This window comes from Thamnophis sirtalis, unplaced genomic scaffold (genome assembly GCF_051295495.1).
Source record: "Thamnophis sirtalis isolate CommonGarterSnake01/CBP01778 unplaced genomic scaffold, rThaSir2_p1.2 scaffold_9, whole genome shotgun sequence".
Classification (NCBI taxonomy): domain Eukaryota; kingdom Metazoa; phylum Chordata; class Lepidosauria; order Squamata; family Natricidae; genus Thamnophis; species Thamnophis sirtalis.
The window spans coordinates 76,185,283-76,205,469 of NW_028261389.1; the positions used below are offsets into that span (position 1 = coordinate 76,185,283).

Here is a 20,187-nt window from a genome sequence, read left to right on the forward strand (position 1 = left end):
TTAGTCCCGCCTTAGGCACGAAAGCCAGCTGGGTGACTTTGGGCCAATCACTAGGAGCCCGTGACTTTTAGTCCCGCCTTAGGCACAAAAGCCAGCTGGGTGACTTTGGGCCAATCACTAGGAGCCCGTGACTTTTAGTCCCGCCTTAGGCATGAAAGCCAGCTGGGCAATTTTGGGCCAATCACCAGGAGCCGGTGAGTTCTAGTCCCTCCTTAGGCACGAAAGCCAGCTGGGTGACTTTGGGCCAGTTATTCTCTTTCAGCCAAATCTATGTCACAGAGGTTGTTATTGCGGAGAAAATAGGAAGGTGTGTTGGATATGTTTGTCACCTTGAGTTATTTATAAAAATAATAAAAGCGGAATACAAATATATAAAAACAGTTTCTGACGTACTCAAAAGCTTTTGCCTGCAGGGGTGCCTGGAAACTCTTACAGCTTATTTCTATTTCAGTGACAGGTACGGTCTCGGTGGCCGGCCGGCTAAATCGTGATGCTGCTCCCCTCAATACCAATCCTAATATTTCTTTGACCATTCGTGTTGAGGACAGCGCTACCCATAAAAGAACGGCTGAAATGGAAATTTTCATATTTATTGAGGATATCAATGACCTTCCACCCGAATGCACAAAATACAATCACAGGTAAATAATATTTGATACTATTGATAGAAGAGAATATTTGTAGCTCAGGGTTGAACCGTGGGGTCCTTGGTGCTCTCTGAACTTGGCGGTTTTCTTGAAGACGTTTCATTACCCAACTAGGTAACATCGTCAGTGCTAGAAGGGAGTAGGGTTTGTGGAGTGGAAGAGGAGGAGGACTATGGGGCCCTTGGTGCTCTCTGATCTTGACGGTTTTCTTGCAGACGTTTCATTACCCAACTAGGTAACCTCATCAGTGCTACAAGGAAGTGGGGTGTTGAGATGGAAGCAAACCCCACTCCCTTCTAGCACTGATGCTGTTACCTAGCTAGGTAATGAAACGTCTGCAAGAAAACCACCCAGCTCAGAGAGCACCAAGGACTACACAATATTTTCTACTCTCTTAAGCTTCAGGCAATTCTATTAGAGCTAATGACTTTAAACTTTTTAACATAGCGCGGAACAAACTGGAATGAACTTCCAGTTGGTCCATCGGGCCTGTTTTTCACCTTTCCCAGCTTCCAGGGGCTTTCCTGAAGCTCGGGGAGGGCGAAAAATGGCCCCCAAAGGCCAACTAGAAGTTCGGAAATGATACGTGTCCGGCTTCCGGAGGGCTTCTGGGGGGGCTGGGGGAGGCCATTTTCACTCTCCCCAGGCTTCAGGAAACCCTCTGGAGCTTGGCGAGGGGTCATGCGTGCATGCGGGGGAAGGGGCGCGCACACGCGCAGGTGGTCGGAGAGGATTGAATTGGTGTGGGCATGTGCATGCGCAATTTTGGCACGCCGTAAGAAAAAGGTTCGCCATCATTGCACAAGACGGTCTTTTAGACATTTTGGAAAGCTAAGCAAAGAACCAGAAAATCTGAAATAAAGAGCTACCGTCATTTATTTTTCTTAAATAGGGTGCCAATTCCTGAAACGGCTTCCCCTGGATTTGAAATAATCAATTTAAAGAATGATTGCAAAGATGACGATGTGGAATCCCCACACAATTTGTTTAACTTCACCGAACTGTCTGGGGTTGGAAGTCATAAATTTACCCAGGATCCTCCTCACTCCGGAATAATTAAGGTCTGCTAATTAACTGTTTTATTATTATTATTTAAATTTGGAGAATGGGGTGCCTATTCAAATGTAATCAGGAGAGGAAGTGCAGGAAGGGAAATGTTTCCCATTAAGGTAGCATTAAAAAAAGGTCAAAATTTAATGTGGAGACATTAAGTGTCTTATCTGTATCAACCAGAGTGTTATCGAAAATATCCTTCAGATCAGAATTTTAGGTCTAGGGCATTTGTTTTATTAAGAAGCAAAACCAACACATTTATTTAAAATCATCCCAAAATTGGTGTGTGTGTGTGTGTGTGTGTGTGTGTGTGTTCCAGCATAACTCTGGAACGCCTTGAGCAATTTCAACCAAACATGGTACACAGATGACTTACTCTCTGGAAACAAATACTGTGGGGGTAAGACATCCCTAACAATGCTTGGGGGGAGGGGGTGTTCTGTTAAGATACAGCCTGTTGTGCCTTAAAATGGCTATTAGTGCACTGCCTTAAAATGGCTTCCACTGTACAGCACAGTGGAGTTGCCGTGGTAATGGCTTCACAGTACTCCACAAGGGGGCTCCCTCTGGTGAGGAGGAAAATCCAACATTAGAAATTACATTTGGTCCAGACATTTTCTACTGGTTAAGATGCTCGGTTTGTCGGCTGGAAAGCCAGCAGTCCAGGTTCGAAACCCGATTGCTACACGATGGGGTAAGTTCCCATCCTCACCTCAGCTCCTTCGCAACCTAGCAGTTGGAAAGCATGCAAATGCGAGTAGATACATAGGTACCCCTTCGGTGGGAAGGGAATGGAGCTCTGTGATGTCATGCTGGCCGCATGACCACGGGAATATCTTCGGACAGTGCTGGCTCAATGACCTTGAAACAGAGATGAGCAGCACCCCCAAGAGTCAGCAATGACTAGCAGAGTAGTTACCCTTTCCTAAGGAAGAACCATGAATATAAAATCAGTGGCACTTTGTACTTGAGAGAGAGCTATAGGAACACAATTTTTTTAAAGTCTGCTTTTTAAAAAAAAAACAGGATGTCCTCAATTTATGACCATTCATTTAGTGATGATTAGCAACCATTCAATGTTACATTCGCATTGAAAAAAGAGACAACTTGTCCTTGCACTTTTGATAGTTGCAGTGCCCCTACAATCATGTTATCAGGTTTCCAAAAAATGCCCTCATTGATTCATGAGTCTCGAGCCAAATTTCAAAAGAAAATTAGTCATTTATTAGGAGCATTTATTTTGGCAAGACCTTTTAATCAGTCAGATCTGAGCCTTATTTGAATTATAGCTGAACTTTGCCCCTGTTCCTTCCCTCCCCTCAGTCTGTGTCATAAATCACATTCCCCAATGAGGTGCACCCCTCCCAAGCCTGCTACGGTAATGAGTTCCAACTCTAGCCAAAAGTGTACGTGGAATGCACTCCCCCATTTCCTCACCGTGGCAACTTTAGGAGTTGACCTGGTTGTAAATCACTGTTTTCAATTCCGTTGCAACTTCAAATGGTCACTAAATGAAAGGTTGTAAAATGAGGACTGCCTGTATATCCCCGTGGCATTTAAGGACCACAATTCCTGTACCGCTCTGGAGTGATTCGGAAATTGTTGAAAAATGTTAGAAAAAAATCACAGCAAAGAAAAATAATATGGCAATCAATTTCAGGTAATCCTCAACTTACGACAGTCCATTTAGTGAGTGCTCAAAGTTACAACAATACAACAGTACTGGAAAAAAAAGAAACTTATGGCCAGTTTTTCACACTTACGACCTTTGCAGCATCTCCGTGATCACAGGGTCAAAATTCAGATACTCGGCAACCGGCTCATATTTATGACGGTCGCTGTGTGTGATCCCCTTTTGCAACCTCCTGGCCAGCAAAGTCAGTGGGGAAGCCAGATTCACTTAACAACCATGTTACTAACTTATGTACCGCACTGATTCACTTAACAACTGTGGTAAGAAAGGTCGTAAAATGGGGCAAAATTCACTTAACAACTGTGTGTGGCTTAGCCACATAAATTTTGGGCTCAATTTCCGTCATAAATCAAGGACTGCCCGTAAAAAGAATGTTACTTTAAGCTTACAGGAAATGTAGACTTGGAAAACACAACGGACGGAAGCCTTCAGAGACAATATATTCTCAATACCCTCATCCAGGATGTTTCTAAGCCTTTCTTTTCTGGTTAGTATGAACTTTTCTTCTTGTTCCCTGCCTTGTTCCCTCCCCCCGACCCTTTTTCAGGAAAAAAGTGTTGCATTTAGGGTTCCCGAGGCTGAGGATGAAAGGAATGTCCACTCACGGATAGCTGAATCAACCAAAGTTTATTGAGCATCCAGAATTAACATGAGAATCCACAGCAAACTTATTAATCATGAAACATCATTCTTATAGTGTTTTCAGCCTCTTTGAGCTCTACGTATTATCTCATTATTGGCTAACAAATCTCCAAGGCACAATAATTGGTTAGTCCTTACATCATTGGTGTTCGTGAGAATGTTCACGTTGTAATAGCTAAGTAAATCAAGTATTATCAAATGAGTGAATAAAATGTTGCAGGTTATTACTTTGTATCATCCCGTGTCCTCGAACATCCCTGGGAACACTGCAAGAGCAAAGATTAGCTGACAGGCAAATATTTTCTGCAGATTGATGCAGTTTCTACTTACACGTGTAACCTCAATTCTAAGGACCATCCAGATGATTCACCGTAAAAACCCTACATTTCCTCTCTTTTTGTTTTTAATGACGATAAAAGAGATTTTTCAAGAGCATGCATTTGAATCATATTCAAAGTAGGTGCAGGAGACTTACGAAACATAGCAAAAAACATAGCAAAAAATGAAGGAACACATTGCATACAACAACAGCAAAGTATAAGTAATACAATTATGCTCACACCATAGAAAAACAATTGTTTCAACCAAGAAATATTAGGTAACCAGCTAGTTAACCAATCAAAAGGAGAAAATACATAATGTACATTATTTTTTATAGAAGCTTGTAAATTAGCTAATTCATCTTCAATAGTTCTATTAAGTGAATGAAAATGCACAGCACAAGCACGTTGACCAACTAAAGTGCAAAATCCACCTTGACGAGCTAGCAAATAGTCTATAGCAAAACGTTGTTGCATTAAATCTTGATTAAGTTCTTCAATTTCATTTTGCAAGTCTCTAATAATTGCAGCAGTAGCATTAATAGATTTCTCCAATCGGCATGTAAGACCTAAAATAGAATGTCTATTTTCTTGAGTTAATATTCCTGGGTATGATCCCAAAGAAATAGTTCCAGTTATTGCTCCAACTACTGCACGTCCAAAAGTATGCAATGAAGAAAGTTGAGTATTAATAATAACTTCATCAGAACATTTTGATCCCAAGGCTGCACGTCTTTTTCTAGTTGGTAAACTTTCATAAGCACCCACTTGTACAGGTAACGACAAATATCCAATGGCAGCACATTGATAGTTTTGAGGGTGTACGTTAGTTGCATATTTATCAAAGAAAAACCACATTGTAGGATCTTTTAATTGCCATCCAGCACAGATTGATCCACCTGTGTCAGTATTAGAAAAAACAGTTTGAAAAATAGGAAAATTTTCAGGATACATTTCAGGTATGATGTTATGACCTTGTGATGTTTTAATAGTACCCCATAACCAATATTTCTGAGTACAATAACTATAATTCCCTACTTTATCTAAAATACGTTTAGCTTTTGAGTAATCAGACCATTGATTAAACCAATTATGACGAGCATAACAACAAAAACATAAACCTCTAGTAAATTGGTTAATGCGAATATACTTCCATCTAACTAAATTTAATTCATTTGGAGGAGTAGAAAATAGCCAAGAAGAAGAAATATGTTGAAGTTGCGAAACAATAAAAGCAGAAGAATTAATTAGATTAGGAATAAAAGCAACTTGACCAAGAGCCATAGGAGGTTCATAATATAAAGTTATATTATGACCATGAATCAAAAACATATATTGAGCGTGACGAATCCAAAGATTAGGACTAAAAGGAAGAGCAGGAATTGTTTCCGAGTTAGTAGAAACCGAAAAAGAAAAGAAAAAGAGAAAACAACACATGAGAAAAAAGGATTTTTTCAATTGATGTTGATCTTCAAGGTGATTCCAAGGCAATATTGGAGGACGTTGCATCCTTAGATCTTTCATTTGTTTTTCCATGGTAAGGACGAACACACCGGCCTGGAATCCACACAGCTTGCTTTGTTTGCAAATCCTCAACTGCAGCGTAACCTCGTCCCCAGGTTATAAGTTTTGTAGGTCCACGCCAGGCAGGATCAGGAAGTTGACGAAAAAGCACCAAAGGACGTGCCACAGGATCCTGAATATGAAAATGTAAATTCACTGGGAGGTCTGAAAAGGAATCTAGAAAAGTTAAGTAATTCCACGCATAAAGAGCAATAGAGATCAAATTTTGAATTTTTCTCAAATTGAAAGGACCAGATTCAGATTTTACCAATTTAGTTAATGTGGCTTTGAATGTACGATGAGCTCGCTCAATTATAGCTTGCCCTTGAGAATTGTAAGGAATTCCATGTATCAATTGAATGTTCCATTGTTGACAAAAAGAATTAAAGTCCTTGCTAGTATACGCAGGACCATTATCAGTTTTTAATTGAATTGGTCGTCCCATTACGGAAAAAGCAGAAAGACAATGAGACATGGCATCAAAGGTGCGCTCATGTCTAGCAGCAGTGACCCACAAAAAATGAGAATATGTATCAATGGATGCATGTAAATAAGTGAATGGTTTAAAGGTAGCAAATTGTGTAACATCCATTTGCCAAATTTGATTAGATTTTGTTCCTCGAGGATTTACTCCCATAGGAAAAGGAACAGCAAATTGTTGACAAGAAGTACATCCTCGAACAATGTCACGAGCCTGAGACATAGGAACAGAAAATTGTTTAGCCAAAGATTTAGCATTTTGATGAAAATATGAATGACTAGCAACAGGATCTGAAAAAAGAGTTGTGACTTCTTTGAGAGTCTCATCAGCTCGTCTATTTCCTTCCGTCAAAGGATTTTGAAAAGGAGAATGGCTCCTAATGTGCTCAACATATAAAGGAAAGACACGTGCTTCCAAAACATGTTTCAAAGATAAAAATAAAGACAAAAGATTAACGTCAAGAGAAACAGCACAATAAGCATAAGGAAGAGATTGCATTGCAAGAAAAACATATTTGGTATCAACAATTAAGTTAATAGGTTGATCAGAAAATAATCTCAGAGCCAAAATAACAGCTGCCAACTCAGAACGTTGGGCAGATGTCTGAACAGAAGTGAATTTAGAAAACCATTGTTGACCATCCGTCCAAACCACAACTCCACGAGTGGGTGATCCGTCTGTGAAAATAGTTAATGCTTCAGGAAGAGGAGAACGAGTAAAAATAGAAGAAAATGAAAGATTCAATGTATTTGTAATAACTATTCTAGGATCTTTAGGTAAAGAATATTGAATATCACCAAGGTAGTTGGAAAATGCAATTTGATATGAATCAGAAATGGTCATCAAATGTTCATGTTCAAGTTTAGTACGAGTGAAAGCTATTCCATCCAGATCATGACCTATTAATTGCAAAGATCTTCGTCGTGCTTTCATAATCAATTCTTCTAAAGCCTGTTGATAAGGAAAAATGTTTCTAGGAGGAGAAGCAGACAAATTCAACCATTCATGAATATGAATCACTTTTTCATCCAAAATAGAATAAAGACATCCAGTAGGTAAAGGTGATGTAGGAAGAATTGCTAACCATAACTTTTTGGTTATAGAAGCAATTCTATCAACATATCCCAATTTAAATTTATTTAGAATTTCTTGGAGACATTTCTTTTGCAAAACAGTAAGTGAAACCAAATCTCCAGGTTTTTTGGAACCTTTTAATAGAGAGAAAAGACAATAAGCAAAACCATGTTACCTCTTTTTCTTTATCCTGTGACTATAAAGGAAAATTAAAACAAACACATCCTGTTTAAAAACAGGCTAATAGTCAACCACCACTAGATGTCGTTGAATGACAATCTTTCTGAAAATGCCCTAATTTTCCACATCTAAAACAGCTCCCTGGAGGCTTCCTCCCTCTTTGAATCGCTGCAGCCAACAAATTCATTTTGTACGATTGAGAACCTACATCCTGACAAACACGTAACATGTCTGCTAACGTGTATTGATTTGTAGCTTTTAAAGGCTGCAAAGCACGTTTACAGTCCACATTAGCATTTTCAATAGCCAACTGACGAAGCAATTCTCCAGCCGCTTCCTGATTATCCAACTGTTGATGCAAAGCTTTTGAAAGTCTCTCCACAAAATCAGCATAAGGTTCATTCACTCTCTGGCGTATGTTAGAAAAGCTAACTTTAGGTTCTCCGGCTTGAGGAACCTTGAGAAAAGACCTGAATGCACATTCAGAAACTACCGCCAAAGTTGCAGGAGGAAGTAAAACCTGATTAGGAATGTCTGCAAACTGACCTGACCCAAACAACTGTTCCACTGTGTAAACTCCACCACTACCTAAAGCAGCTGCCTGAGAATGACGCAAATATTCACTTTCCCAAACAACATACTGCATAGAAGTCAAGATCATTCTAAACAATTGTTTCCAATCCTGCGGAATCATGGTATAGCCATTCTTAATTCCTTCCAAAAGACCTTTAGTAAAATTTCCAGTGATACCATAATCAGAAATAGCCTTCTTTAACTCCCTTAAAATCTGAAATGGCAAACCTTCCCACTCAGCAATCTGCTGACCTGGTTGTGGCCCTGGTTGATATTGAACCGGACACACAGAGAACAAATCAGCTAACTCTTCTCCAGAAATATTAACATCTGATTTACAATTTTCTACCATTTTCTGAAAGGCAGACTTTGGAAGAATATTAGTAGAAGGATGAGGAATAGGAAGAAGAGAAAGATGAGAGGGAATAGGAGGAGGGGGAGGAGGAGGAGGAGGTTTTAACACAATGTCAGAAGAAGGAGAAGAAGGTATTATTTCAGACTCAGATTTAGGATCAAAAGAAGAAATTTCTTTTTCAGACAGTGGAGGAAAAATCACAGTATTAGAATGTTGAGAAGGAGGGGATGATAAGGAAGAAACAGAATCTTCTTTCTGACCAAATATTTCTACAGCATGCCGACACAAATGCCAAGCGTGCAAAACATCCACATCTTTCCTAGGCTCAGAATGCAAAACCTTGCCAACTTTTTCCCAATCTGACAACTTCAAAGAACCTTGTATAGGATAGAAAGGACAACTTAAAGCAATTTCACGGACCAGCCGAAAAAGAGCCTTTTGTGACACACATAACTCAGACTTCTTAAGAAGATACCCTAACTCACTAACATGCTTCCTTTGCTCTAGAGAGAGCGAAGACCCCATACTTACTAAGAAAAGCCCTTGGGCTGACGACGCGTCTGTCCTTCCCTGGACGAAGTACGGGTCCCTGTTCGGGCGCCAAAATGTTGCATTTAGGGTTCCCGAGGCTGAGGATGAAAGGAATGTCCACTCACGGATAGCTGAATCAACCAAAGTTTATTGAGCATCCAGAATTAACATGAGAATCCACAGCAAACTTATTAATCATGAAACATCATTCTTATAGTGTTTTCAGCCTCTTTGAGCTCTACGTATTATCTCATTATTGGCTAACAAATCTCCAAGGCACAATAATTGGTTAGTCCTTACATCATTGGTGTTCGTGAGAATGTTCACGTTGTAATAGCTAAGTAAATCAAGTATTATCAAATGAGTGAATAAAATGTTGCAGGTTATTACTTTGTATCATCCCGTGTCCTCGAACATCCCTGGGAACACTGCAAGAGCAAAGATTAGCTGACAGGCAAATATTTTCTGCAGATTGATGCAGTTTCTACTTACACGTGTAACCTCAATTCTAAGGACCATCCAGATGATTCACCGTAAAAACCCTACAAAAAAGAATATTTTTAAATGAGGTTTATGTTTCTGTGTCACCTTTCACGATCTTCTTACTTGCTGTATTTACAGAACGGATTTACATTTATATTGACATTGAGCCGGTCAATGAGTTTCCTCCAGTCTTCAGTAGCTCTTTGTACACTTTTAACGTATCTGAAATAGTACCATGTAAGTGACGATGGCTTTTTCTCAAATTTACAAGGCTATAAAATGGAATTCTCTCAAATTAATGCTGATTCTACACCCTGCTCCGTATATGCCACACCGATAGTTTTGTTGGGGGTGAATGTTTCTTTAGATCAAAGAAGCCACTGGAACGAATTAGATTATTAGATTCTTCGGAATCTAATATACCTATTTCCTCCCCTTTTTTAAAAAACAGAGTTTTTAAAACTTTCTAGGTATCCAGGAAACGCACAAACACCTGTTACTATCGCTATGTAAATAAAGCAGTTGTGTGAAAACGGTAATGTTTCCCAAATGACCTTGGTAAAGAAAACTTGAATTCGCTTTCAGACCCGTTGTAACTTTGAACAGTCACTAAATGAACTGTTGTCAGTTGAGGACTACCTGTAATATAGAATAGATTAGAATAGAAAAGATGGGATAGAATAGAATAGATGGAATAGAATAGAATAGAATAGATGGGATAGAATAGAATAGAAAAGATGGGATAGAATAGAATAGAATAGATGGGATAGGACAGAATAGAATAGAATAGATGGGATAGGACAGAATAGAATAGAATAGATGGGATAGGAGAGAATAGAATTAATATAGAATAGAATTAATATAGAATAGAATTAATATAGAATAGAATAGAATTAACATAGAATAGAATAGAAAAGATGGGATAGAATAGAATAGAAAGATGGGATAGAATAGAATAGATGGGATAGGATAGGATAAAATAGAATAGAAAAGATAAGATGGGATAGAATAGAATAGAATAGATGGGATAGAATAGAATAGAATCAATATAGAATTGAATTGAATTAATATAGAATAGAATTAATATAGAATAGAATAGAATTAACATAGAATAGAATAGAAAAGATGGGATAGAATAGAATAGAAAGATGGGATAGAATAGAATAGAATAGATGGGATAGAATAGAATAGATGGGATAGGATAGAATAGATGGGATAGGATAGAATAGAAAAGATAAGATGGGATAGAATAAAATAGATGGGATAGAATAGAATAGAATAGAATAGAATAGAATTCTTTATTGGCCAAGTGTGATTGGACGCACAAGGAATTTGTCTTTGGTGCAGATGCTCTCAGTGTACGTAAAAGAAAAAAATACATTCATAAGAATCATAAGATACAACACTTAGTGAGAGCCATAATTACTAAATAAGCAATCAGATCATACTAGGAAACAAATAAAACAATATAAATCATAGTTATAGTCATAAGTGGGAGGAGATAGGTAATAGGAAGGAAGAGAAGAAGAATAGTAATACAGTCTTAGTAAATAAATTGACAGAGTGGGAATTAGTTGTTTAGCAGAGTGATGGCATTCAGGGAAAAAACTGTCCTTGTGTCTAGTGTGCAGTTGTTCTGGTGTGCAGTGCCCTATGGTGTCATTTTGAGGGTAGATGTTGAAACAATTTACGTCCAGGATGCGAAGGGTCTGTAAATATTTTCACAACCCTCTTTTTGACTCATGCAGTGTACAGGCCCTCAATGGAAGGCAGGTTGGCAGCAATTGTTATTTCTGCAGACCTAATCATCCTCTGAAGTCCGTGTCTGTGTTATTGGGTTGCAAAGAGCCAAGAGCCAAGGTGGCGCAGTGGTTAAATGCAGCACTGCAGGCTACTGCTAGATCAGCAGGTCAGCGGTTCAAATCTCACCGGCTCAGGGTTGACTCAGCCTTCCATCCTTCCGAGGTGGGTAAAATGAGGACCCAGATTGTTGGGGGCAATATGCTGACTCTCTGTAAACCGCTTAGAGAGGCCTGAAAGGCCTATGAAGCGGTATATAAGTCTACTGCTATTGCTACTGCTATTGCTAAAGCCAAACCAGACAGTGATGGAGGTGCAGATGACAGGCTCAATAATTCCTCTGTAGAACTGTATCAGTAGCTCCTTGGGCAGTTAGAGCCCCCTGACTTGGTGCAGAAAGAACATTCCTTGTTGTGCTTTTTTGATGACATTTTTGATGTTAGGTGTCCAACCTTTTGACCGTAGATCCTTCCTGAAGCCTACACGATCTCTTAAACACACCGCACACACTCCAAAACTACCTGCCTGTTGTCTTAATGTACTGCTATTTCATTTCAGCCAGCTCTTCTATCGGAAGCGTGTTTGCTACTGACAAGGATTTGCCTCCCACTGGAATTTCTTACTCCATTTTGTCCGGAGAGAGCGGTGGACGTGTCACAGACTTATTTGTAATTGATCCCCAGCTGGGTATTTTGCAGAACACAAAGCGATTAGACTATGAAACACAACGAGTACACACTCTTGAAGTGCAAGCTTCTGACAACAATGGCAAGACTGGAAATTCCTTCGTGAGTAAACTAGTGAGCTTAAAACAGAGCATATTGTTCCTTGTGATCTACTTTTCTTTGCCTCTTAATGGTAAAACACAAGTAGGATTTGCCGGAAGTGACATTCGTAGAAGCAAAATCTGCAAAATCAGCCTTGTCTGAACTGGGGTGGGAGGATGAGGTGGGGGTAGAGTTAAACAAGTCATCAGCCTAGAGTTGTTACGTAGGGTTCCACCACAAAATCGCGGAGGACAAAATCGCGCTCGACGAAAGCGCGCATTTGACGTCATCACAGCGCGACGAAAACATCGTGCTGTGATCGAAAAATGTAAAAATAAAGCTAAAACCTTACCCTAACCCCCCCAAACCTAACCCTAAACCTAACCCTTAACCTAACCCTAAATCTAATCCTAAACCTAACCGTTAACGTAACGCTAAACCTAACGCTAACCCTTAACCTAATGCTAAACCTAACGCTAACGCTCTAAACCTAACCCTAACCCTTAACCTAACCCTAACCCTAACCCTAACCCTAACCCTAACCCTTACCTTTATGTGAATCGGCTTGCTTTAATTTTAATTTTATTTCAATTTTTAATTTTTTTCATCGCGCTGTGATGACGTCACATGCGCGCTTTCGTTGAGCGCGATTTTGTCCTCCGCGCTTTTGACGGGTCACGGTTACGTAGACACAAACATTGCAGTTAAGATTATTTCTTTTTTTTAAATAAAGTTTTTTATTTTTTATTCTCATTGTAAGTATACATTCACGTAATTGTTATTCTTCTTTACATTTGTCATTGTTATACATTTGTTATTCCATTTAATAGGTTATAATATACAATTCGGATTGCTTTATTTACCATCCCTTCCACTTGTTGTATCACCACCTTATTTTCCCTTTCTTTTCTCCCTCCCTCCCTTCTCTATTTTCTTCCTTCCTCCTCTCCTTCCCCTTTCTTCTTCCCTTACTTCTCCCGTACTCCTCTTCCCCTTCCTACCCTCTCTCCTTCACTTCCTCTCCCTTCCACCCTCCACTCCTTACCTCTTTCATCCTTCTCTCCTTTTCCTCTCCTCCTCTCTCCCTTTCTTTTTCTGTTATTGTAGGTGTCTCTTTCAAATCTTATGTTTATGTTTTCTTGGGATGGTATTTCCGCAAACCCAAATATAATTTAGTATCATTTAGTTTAGATAATTTAGTTAAGAAGATTTCTTGCTCCTGCCTATACACAAGAATCTAGTCATTTAACGTTCAATAATAAATTAGTGCCAGACTGGGCTAGTTCCGGTCCATGGACTGGGTGTTCTACACTCTTCAGACTTATATACCGCTTCATAATGCTTTTCAGCCCTCTCTAATCAGTTTACAAATGTCAGCCTATGGCCCTCAATAAACTAACTCCTCATTTTATCGACCTTGTAAGGATGGAAGGCTGAGTCAACCTTGAGCCGGTCAGGATTGAACTCTTGACAGTGAGTGGTGAGTTAGCCTGCAATATTGCATTCTAACCACCGCACCACCAGGAACAAGAATGAGAAAGGGAATAAGAGAGGAAAGAAGGAAGGAAGGAAGGAATAGCACTTATATACCCCTTCACAGTACTATATAGCCCTTTCTAAGCGGTTTACAGAGTCACCATATGCCCCCCCCCCCAACAATCTGGGTCCACATTTTACTGACCTTAGAAGTATGGAAGGCTGAGTCAACCTGAGTCGGCGACGATCAAACTCCCGGCTGTGGGCAGAATTTGCCTGCAATACTGCATTCTAACCACTGCACCACCACCGTTCCTTCAAATATTTCTTCAAATCTTTCTTTAGGTAATAATAAATATTCTTGAAGTAAACGATGAACCACCCATATGCACTCCTGATGGACAGTTGCTGGAAGTGCCCATGGATCTAAGTTTGGGCATTATTAATAGTTTCAGTATTACCTGCGTGGATCGGGATTCAAGTCCAAAGTCGTTCCGCTATACTATCACGTCAGGTATTTCATACTTTGAATATCTTATGTCATTACTTGCCGGTAGAATATATATTCTAACACGTGCCGTCCCAAAGGTGCTTTTTCAAGAGGCAGCTGGACTACTTTCTTGTTTTACTTTGAAGAATTCCCTCTTCCACAGCTGCCATTTTGACCTGAGTTCGTTGTAAAAATAATAAAGGCAAGACGCTCCCTAAATGTATTTATTTGTATCGACACCAAAAGAAATTCTTTCAAGGCAGGAGGTGACCCTACAATCCGAACTTGCAGTTTGCTCGAGAGGGCTATTGTTCATCCTGTTCATACTTGCCAAGAATTACTTGATATGTAACTAGCTGGATAGCTGTGCTTCACAACGAAACAATGTGATCGGGCAATGCAGGAGAAATCCGGTTCACTCCGGTTCAATCCGTTGACTCAGTGGTAGTCGGCGATTGAAACACATAAGGGAATATGACTCCCGCTGCCTTGAGTCCAGAAGCAGTTCCATAGGTGGAAGGTGTAGACATTTTGGTGAGGTACTAACCTTTAGTACTGTAAGGAGCCCCAGACCGCTCCTGAGTGAAGGAGTGGAATGTCTGCCAGATTGAACTGAGGTAACGGAATGTGAAGCAACTGGCAGTTGGAACAGAGTTCTTTTCAGGTGGGGAGGGGGAGTAGAATGTCTACCTAATTAGCACCAGAGCGTGTTGATATAAGGCAACTGGCAGTTGGAACAGAGTTCTTTCCAGGTGGGGAGGGGGAGTAGAACTCCTTAGCATCAGAGCGTGTTAATTACTGGATTTGAAATACTAATGATCTGATGGTCATTTTGAAAAATGCTTTCTTAGCGAGCACCTAGGAGCCAAGAGGAACATACATGCCAAATTTCAGGTCTGTAGGCTTTACGGTTCTGGAGATTTCGTGATGAGTGAGTTGTATTTGGCTTTTATAGAGAGAGATTAAAAAATGGTTTGCTATCTCTAACCTACCACCTTTTTAACCTGCAGGAAACTATAAAAGCCACTGACACTTGGGTCAGGGATACGTGCATGACAAACTTAATTGTATTTATTGATTTGATTTATACAGTCAACCTACAGTCTTCAAATTCTTCAATCTGGTTCACATTAAGCAGCTTTTTTTAAAAAAGTTAGTTTAATAACAGTTAACAGCTGAGTTAAAAGATCGGCTTGAGCTTATATCAAGTTCAGGAAGATAGAGAAATTCTCTCAGCTTCTAATTGGCCATAAACTGTTCTCACATATTTACAATACTTAACAACTGGGGGATTAATTTAGTTCAAAATACAGAATATGCAGAATAACAACGTTGGAAGGACTTCTGGTCCAACCCCCTGCTCAAGCAGGAAACCCTATAGCATGGCTAACCGTTTTGTCCTTGCATGCTGAAAGCGTGCACACACATGACAGGGTGTGTGTGCGTGCCCACACCCATAATGCAATGCGTGCACAACCCCCCCATGCTCCCTCGCCCCCTGTTCGTCCGTGTGCGACACACACACTCCCGCACGCCGTATTTTGGGCCTAGCAGGCCTCCCTGCAGCCTCCTGGGACCAAAAACAGGGCACAGAAGGCGCTGCGCCCTCTGGGTTCCCCCTGTACATGTATGCATCCCCCCCACCCCCGGGCGCATATGCACGCATCTCCCGCATACACAGCAGAGATTCAAAAAATCAGCTTGCTGGCGGGAGGCGCTCACGCATGCGTGGTGGAGCTGAGCTGGGGCGACGGCTTGCGTTTCCACAGAGAGTGCTCCGCCTGCCACCTGTGGCCCTATGGCATTCCAGACAAATGATTCTTCACGCTGTTCTTGAAAACCTCTGGTGATGGAGCATCCACAGCTTCTGGAGACAAGCCGTTCCATTCATTAATGGAACAATTAATTGTTCTCATTGTCAGGAAATGTCTCCTTAATTCTAGTTTGGACTGCTCTTTAATGATTTTCCACCTCTTATTTCTTGTCCTGCCCTCAGGTGCTTTGGAGAACAGGTTGACTCCACATTCTCTGTGACAGCCCTTCAAATATTCAAAGATTGCTGTCCTGTCACTCCAAGTCCTTCTCTTCACTAGCACTTATCAAGAGCAATAAGACTTATGTAACGCTTCACAGTGCTTTGTCCAGCCCTCTCTAAGCGGTTTACAGAGTCAGTCTCTTGCCCCCAACAAAATGGGTCCTCATTTTACCCACCTCGGAGTTGGAAGGATGGAAGGCTGAGTCAATCTTGAGCTGGTCAGAATCAAACTCCTGGCAGTGGGCAAAGTTAGCTTGCAATAGACATTCTAACCACTGTGCCACCAGGAAGACGAATGAGAAAGAGAATAAGAGAGGAAGGAAGGAAGGAAGGAAGGAAGGAAGGAAGGAAGGAAGGAAGGAAGGAAGGAAGGAAGGAAGGAAGGAAGGAAGGAAGGAAGGACAATAGTACTTATATACCGCTTTACAGTGCTTTACAGCCCTCTCTAAGCAGTTTACAGAATCAGCCCATTGCCCCCAACAATCTGGGTCCTCATTTTGACCACCTCGGAAGGATGGAAGGCTGAGTCAACCTTGAGCCAGTGGGATTTGAACTGCTGGCAATCAGCCGTCAGCAGAAGTAGCTGCACTCTAACCCTTGCGCCACCAAGGCTCCGCCACCATATCTAGAGTAGACATTCCCAGTTCCTGCAACCATCCGTCCTATCCACCCTCTTCCAGTGAATGAAACCTCATTTATCTTTACCCATTTTGTCTTTGGCTCTGCTTTTAGGTAACGTCAATAACCATTTTGACTTCTCGCCAAAGGCCGGCTCCAATTTCTCCAGGTTAGTCCTGACCAACCCATTCGATTATACGTCAGGAACAGACAAAGTTTGGGAATACCGGCTGCAGGTTTCCGTAACAGATGATAATCTGTTATCAAGTGCTGAAAGGACTTCAGTCCATGTTCAAAACGGCACAGTAAAGCTGACCATCCGAGTGATTCCGGATCCAACCACGGTGATTCCTACCACAGTAAGTTTGGGCTTTTATACTGTCATGATTTGGGATGGAAGTAATATGTTGACAGTGGGAGTTATTTATCGATTTATTGACTGTCATCATGATGTTGTTATTTTGTTTAGTTTTCTCAAGCATGTACAAGATAGCGGGTATAAGTGTGAACATGGACATGAAGGAAGAAATGAAGACATGTAAATAGGACAGTAGGACAGGGACGGTAGGCACGCTGGTGCGCTTACGCACGCCCCCTTTACGGACCTCTTAGGAATGGGGTGAGGTCAGGAGTGGGTTCCGGCAGCCGCTACTGGTGGTTCGTTCAGGGGCACACCGCGCACGGGTGCTGCGCTTAATGCACGATGTGCGCACATGCGCAGTACCACTAAAATTGCTCTGCGCAGAAGCAAAAAACAAGATGGTGGTGCCTACGGCGCTGCCGGGAGAACTGGTTCAGGGGCGTGGCAGGCCTGGGTCACCACGCCCCTGGGTCACCATGCCTCTGCTGGTTCCAGCAACCCGGGCCGCCAAGTTACTACCCGTTCAGTATATAAGTGCTATTGCGGTATTGTTCACTTGATTGCTGGCCTAGTGTTAATCGGCGGGCACGCGAGACGTCGTCCAGCTCAGCTGCACCGTGCATGTGTGCGCGCCTCTCGCCGGCCAGCTGATTTTTGGGTCTCTGCTATGCATGTGTAGATGTGGGGTGGGGTTGCATGAGCATGCGTGAGAGGGTCACATGCAGGGGGAGTGCAGGGATGCACCCCATTTTTGGTCCCAGGAGGCTTCAGGGAGCCCTGCTAAGTCCAAAATGGGGCGCAGGGGGGCGTCGTGCACATGCACAGTGTTTGTTTGTTTGTTTGTTTGTTTGTTGGATTTATATGCCGCCCTTCTCCAAAAGGACTCAGGGTGGCGTACAACATTAAAAAAAACCCACATATTTCCAAAGTTTAAAAAAATTAGATAGAATATCCCCCCAAAAAACCCAATTAAGATTAACAATAACATTAAAAAAATTCAATTAAAATTAACAATAATCAATCATTTATTTTATTTTGTTCAGGCAGTGGGTCATGGGGGGGGTCGCACGCATGCGTGGGTTGTGGGGGAGCATAGGGGGGTCATGCACGCATGTGCAGGGGGGCAGGGGGCATTGCATTGTGGGTGAGGGTACGCCCGCACTTGCCGTTCACTCGCCCGCGTGCGTTTCTGGCACGCAAGGACAAAGAGGTTAGCCATTACTGTTCTAGCATTTGGGGGGAGTTTGCTTAGTCTGGGATGCTCACAACATCCCAGTTGAGATTATGGCCATGTTTTGTGAAACTAAGACATTCTCCTTGTGTCTCCTGCCTGCCGGCTGTTGTTCATGGTTTCAGTCCTCGAGGCTTCTGTCCTTTTCTCTTACACAGCGTGACCCAACAAATGCGTGCACGACAAAACCGTGCCCACAAAAGAACGATTTCAGTTAAGGTAAGGGTTAGGTTCAGGGTTAGGTTCAGGGTTAGGTTTAGGGTTAGGTTTAGAACTCGCAGTTATTATTTGTTTATTGAAGGCGCGCTTTTGTCAGCCGCTGTTGTCGGTGCGCTTCGCTCATTCGTCGGCACGATTTAGAACTCGCGGTTTTCTCAGCGCGGTTTCGTCGGCGCACTTTTGTCGAGCGCGCATTTGTCGGTGAACCCTTACGCAGTGACTGTTAAAGTCCTTGCACTGTATGTTGTAAATGACTCCTGATTTCTCTTTAAGAGCTGAGGTGGCGCAGTGGTTAGGGTGCAGTACTGCAGGCCACTTCAGCTGACTGTTATCTGCAGTTCAGCGGTTCTAATCTCACCGGCTCAAGGTTGACTCAGCCTTCCATCCTTCCGAGGTGGGTGAAATGAGGACCCGGATTGTTGTTGGGGGCAATATGCTGACTCTGTAAACCGCTTAGAGAGGGCTGAAAGCCCTATGAAGCGGTATATAAGTCTAACTGCTATTGCTATTGCTATTTTTCTTTTGAGACTGCTGGGTTTTTAATTTTGTTTTTTAGAACCCATTTAGGGAAACTATTTTGCTTCCAACAACCCCCCCCTTTTTTTCCCCCTTACAAGCCTGGTGTGACCATTGTGACCAGCAAAGAAAACGTCTATGCTTCATCGGCTTGGTATGTGCCATTTTTCATGCTCCTTGGAAGCTTATTGCTACTGGGGTTCCTCAGCTATCTGACCGTTTTGCTGGCAAAATACCTGCGTTCCTGCTGCCCACCAAAACCCAAAGCGGACACGAAGTCGTAAGTAGCAGTAGCAATGGCGCTTAGATTTATGTACCGCTTCACAGTGCTTTCCAGCCCTCTCTAAGACAGGGGTCCCCGATCCCAGGTCCGTGGACTGGCAGGGGGCGACGACATGCCAAAAACCAGGCCGTGCAAACAAGCGAAGCCCCATCCATGGGATGCAGGCGGCCCATGAAACCACACACACCCCCTGGTCGGCGGGAAAACCTCTCTCCACGGAACCGGTCTCTGGTATCCAAAAGATCAGGGACCACTGGTCTAAGTTTTAAAATTGAAAAAGCAGTTTACAGACTCAGTGTCCTGTCCCAGGATCTCAAACACGACAAACCCTCTGAAGTGAACTCAAAGATTCCTTTAATTAGGAGTGCCGGCAGCCCCGGCAAAATGCAGGTTAACAAGGCCTTCCAGTCGGGAGATGGGTCTGCCACATCTATTCACCTCCGCCCCCTGCCTTTTATCCCCAGAGCTAGGGTGGGACTTCTACTTGAGAGACCGCCTGCTGCCAATTACCTCCCACAGACCCATTAGATCTCACAGGGTTGGCCTCCTCCGGGTGCCATCTACCAGCCAATGCCACCTGGCTATTACCTGGGGGAGGGCCTTCTCTGTGGCAGCTCCGGCCCTCTGGAATGAACTCCCCGCAGGGATTCTCCTCCTCCTCCACTGATTCGGCTGATGGGGGACAGGACCACAACAGCCAGCATATTTCCCCCAACAATCTGGGTTCTCATCAAGTAGCTTAAAGAAAACCTGCAAATAATAACTCAATTATAATACAATCTCTGTGTGTCCTTTT

General features: G+C 42.1%; 2 protein-coding genes across 2 annotated transcripts in view; one reads left to right on the forward strand and one right to left on the reverse strand.

Annotated features, from left to right (window-relative positions):
- CDHR3 (cadherin related family member 3) overlaps window positions 1-19,410 on the forward strand; it is a 31,523-nt gene extending 12,113 nt beyond the window's left edge. The window contains exons 9-16 of the mRNA XM_087723065.1: window positions 452-641; window positions 1,540-1,708; window positions 3,778-3,880; window positions 9,734-9,832; window positions 11,954-12,183; window positions 13,984-14,152; window positions 16,896-17,140; window positions 19,210-19,410. Of these exons, the coding sequence (XP_087579191.1) occupies window positions 452-641; window positions 1,540-1,708; window positions 3,778-3,880; window positions 9,734-9,832; window positions 11,954-12,183; window positions 13,984-14,152; window positions 16,896-17,140; window positions 19,210-19,392 (1,388 nt within the window). The 3' untranslated portion in view covers window positions 19,393-19,410. The remainder of the gene's footprint in view (window positions 1-451; window positions 642-1,539; window positions 1,709-3,777; window positions 3,881-9,733; window positions 9,833-11,953; window positions 12,184-13,983; window positions 14,153-16,895; window positions 17,141-19,209) is intronic.
- Window positions 4,414-5,707, reverse strand: LOC148044206 (uncharacterized). The gene has a single exon (XM_087722318.1). It carries the CDS (start codon window positions 5,685-5,687, stop codon window positions 4,416-4,418), a length of 1,272 nt encoding a protein of 423 aa, XP_087578444.1. The 5' UTR covers window positions 5,688-5,707; the 3' UTR covers window positions 4,414-4,415.
- Window positions 19,411-20,187: the final 777 nt, after the last annotated feature.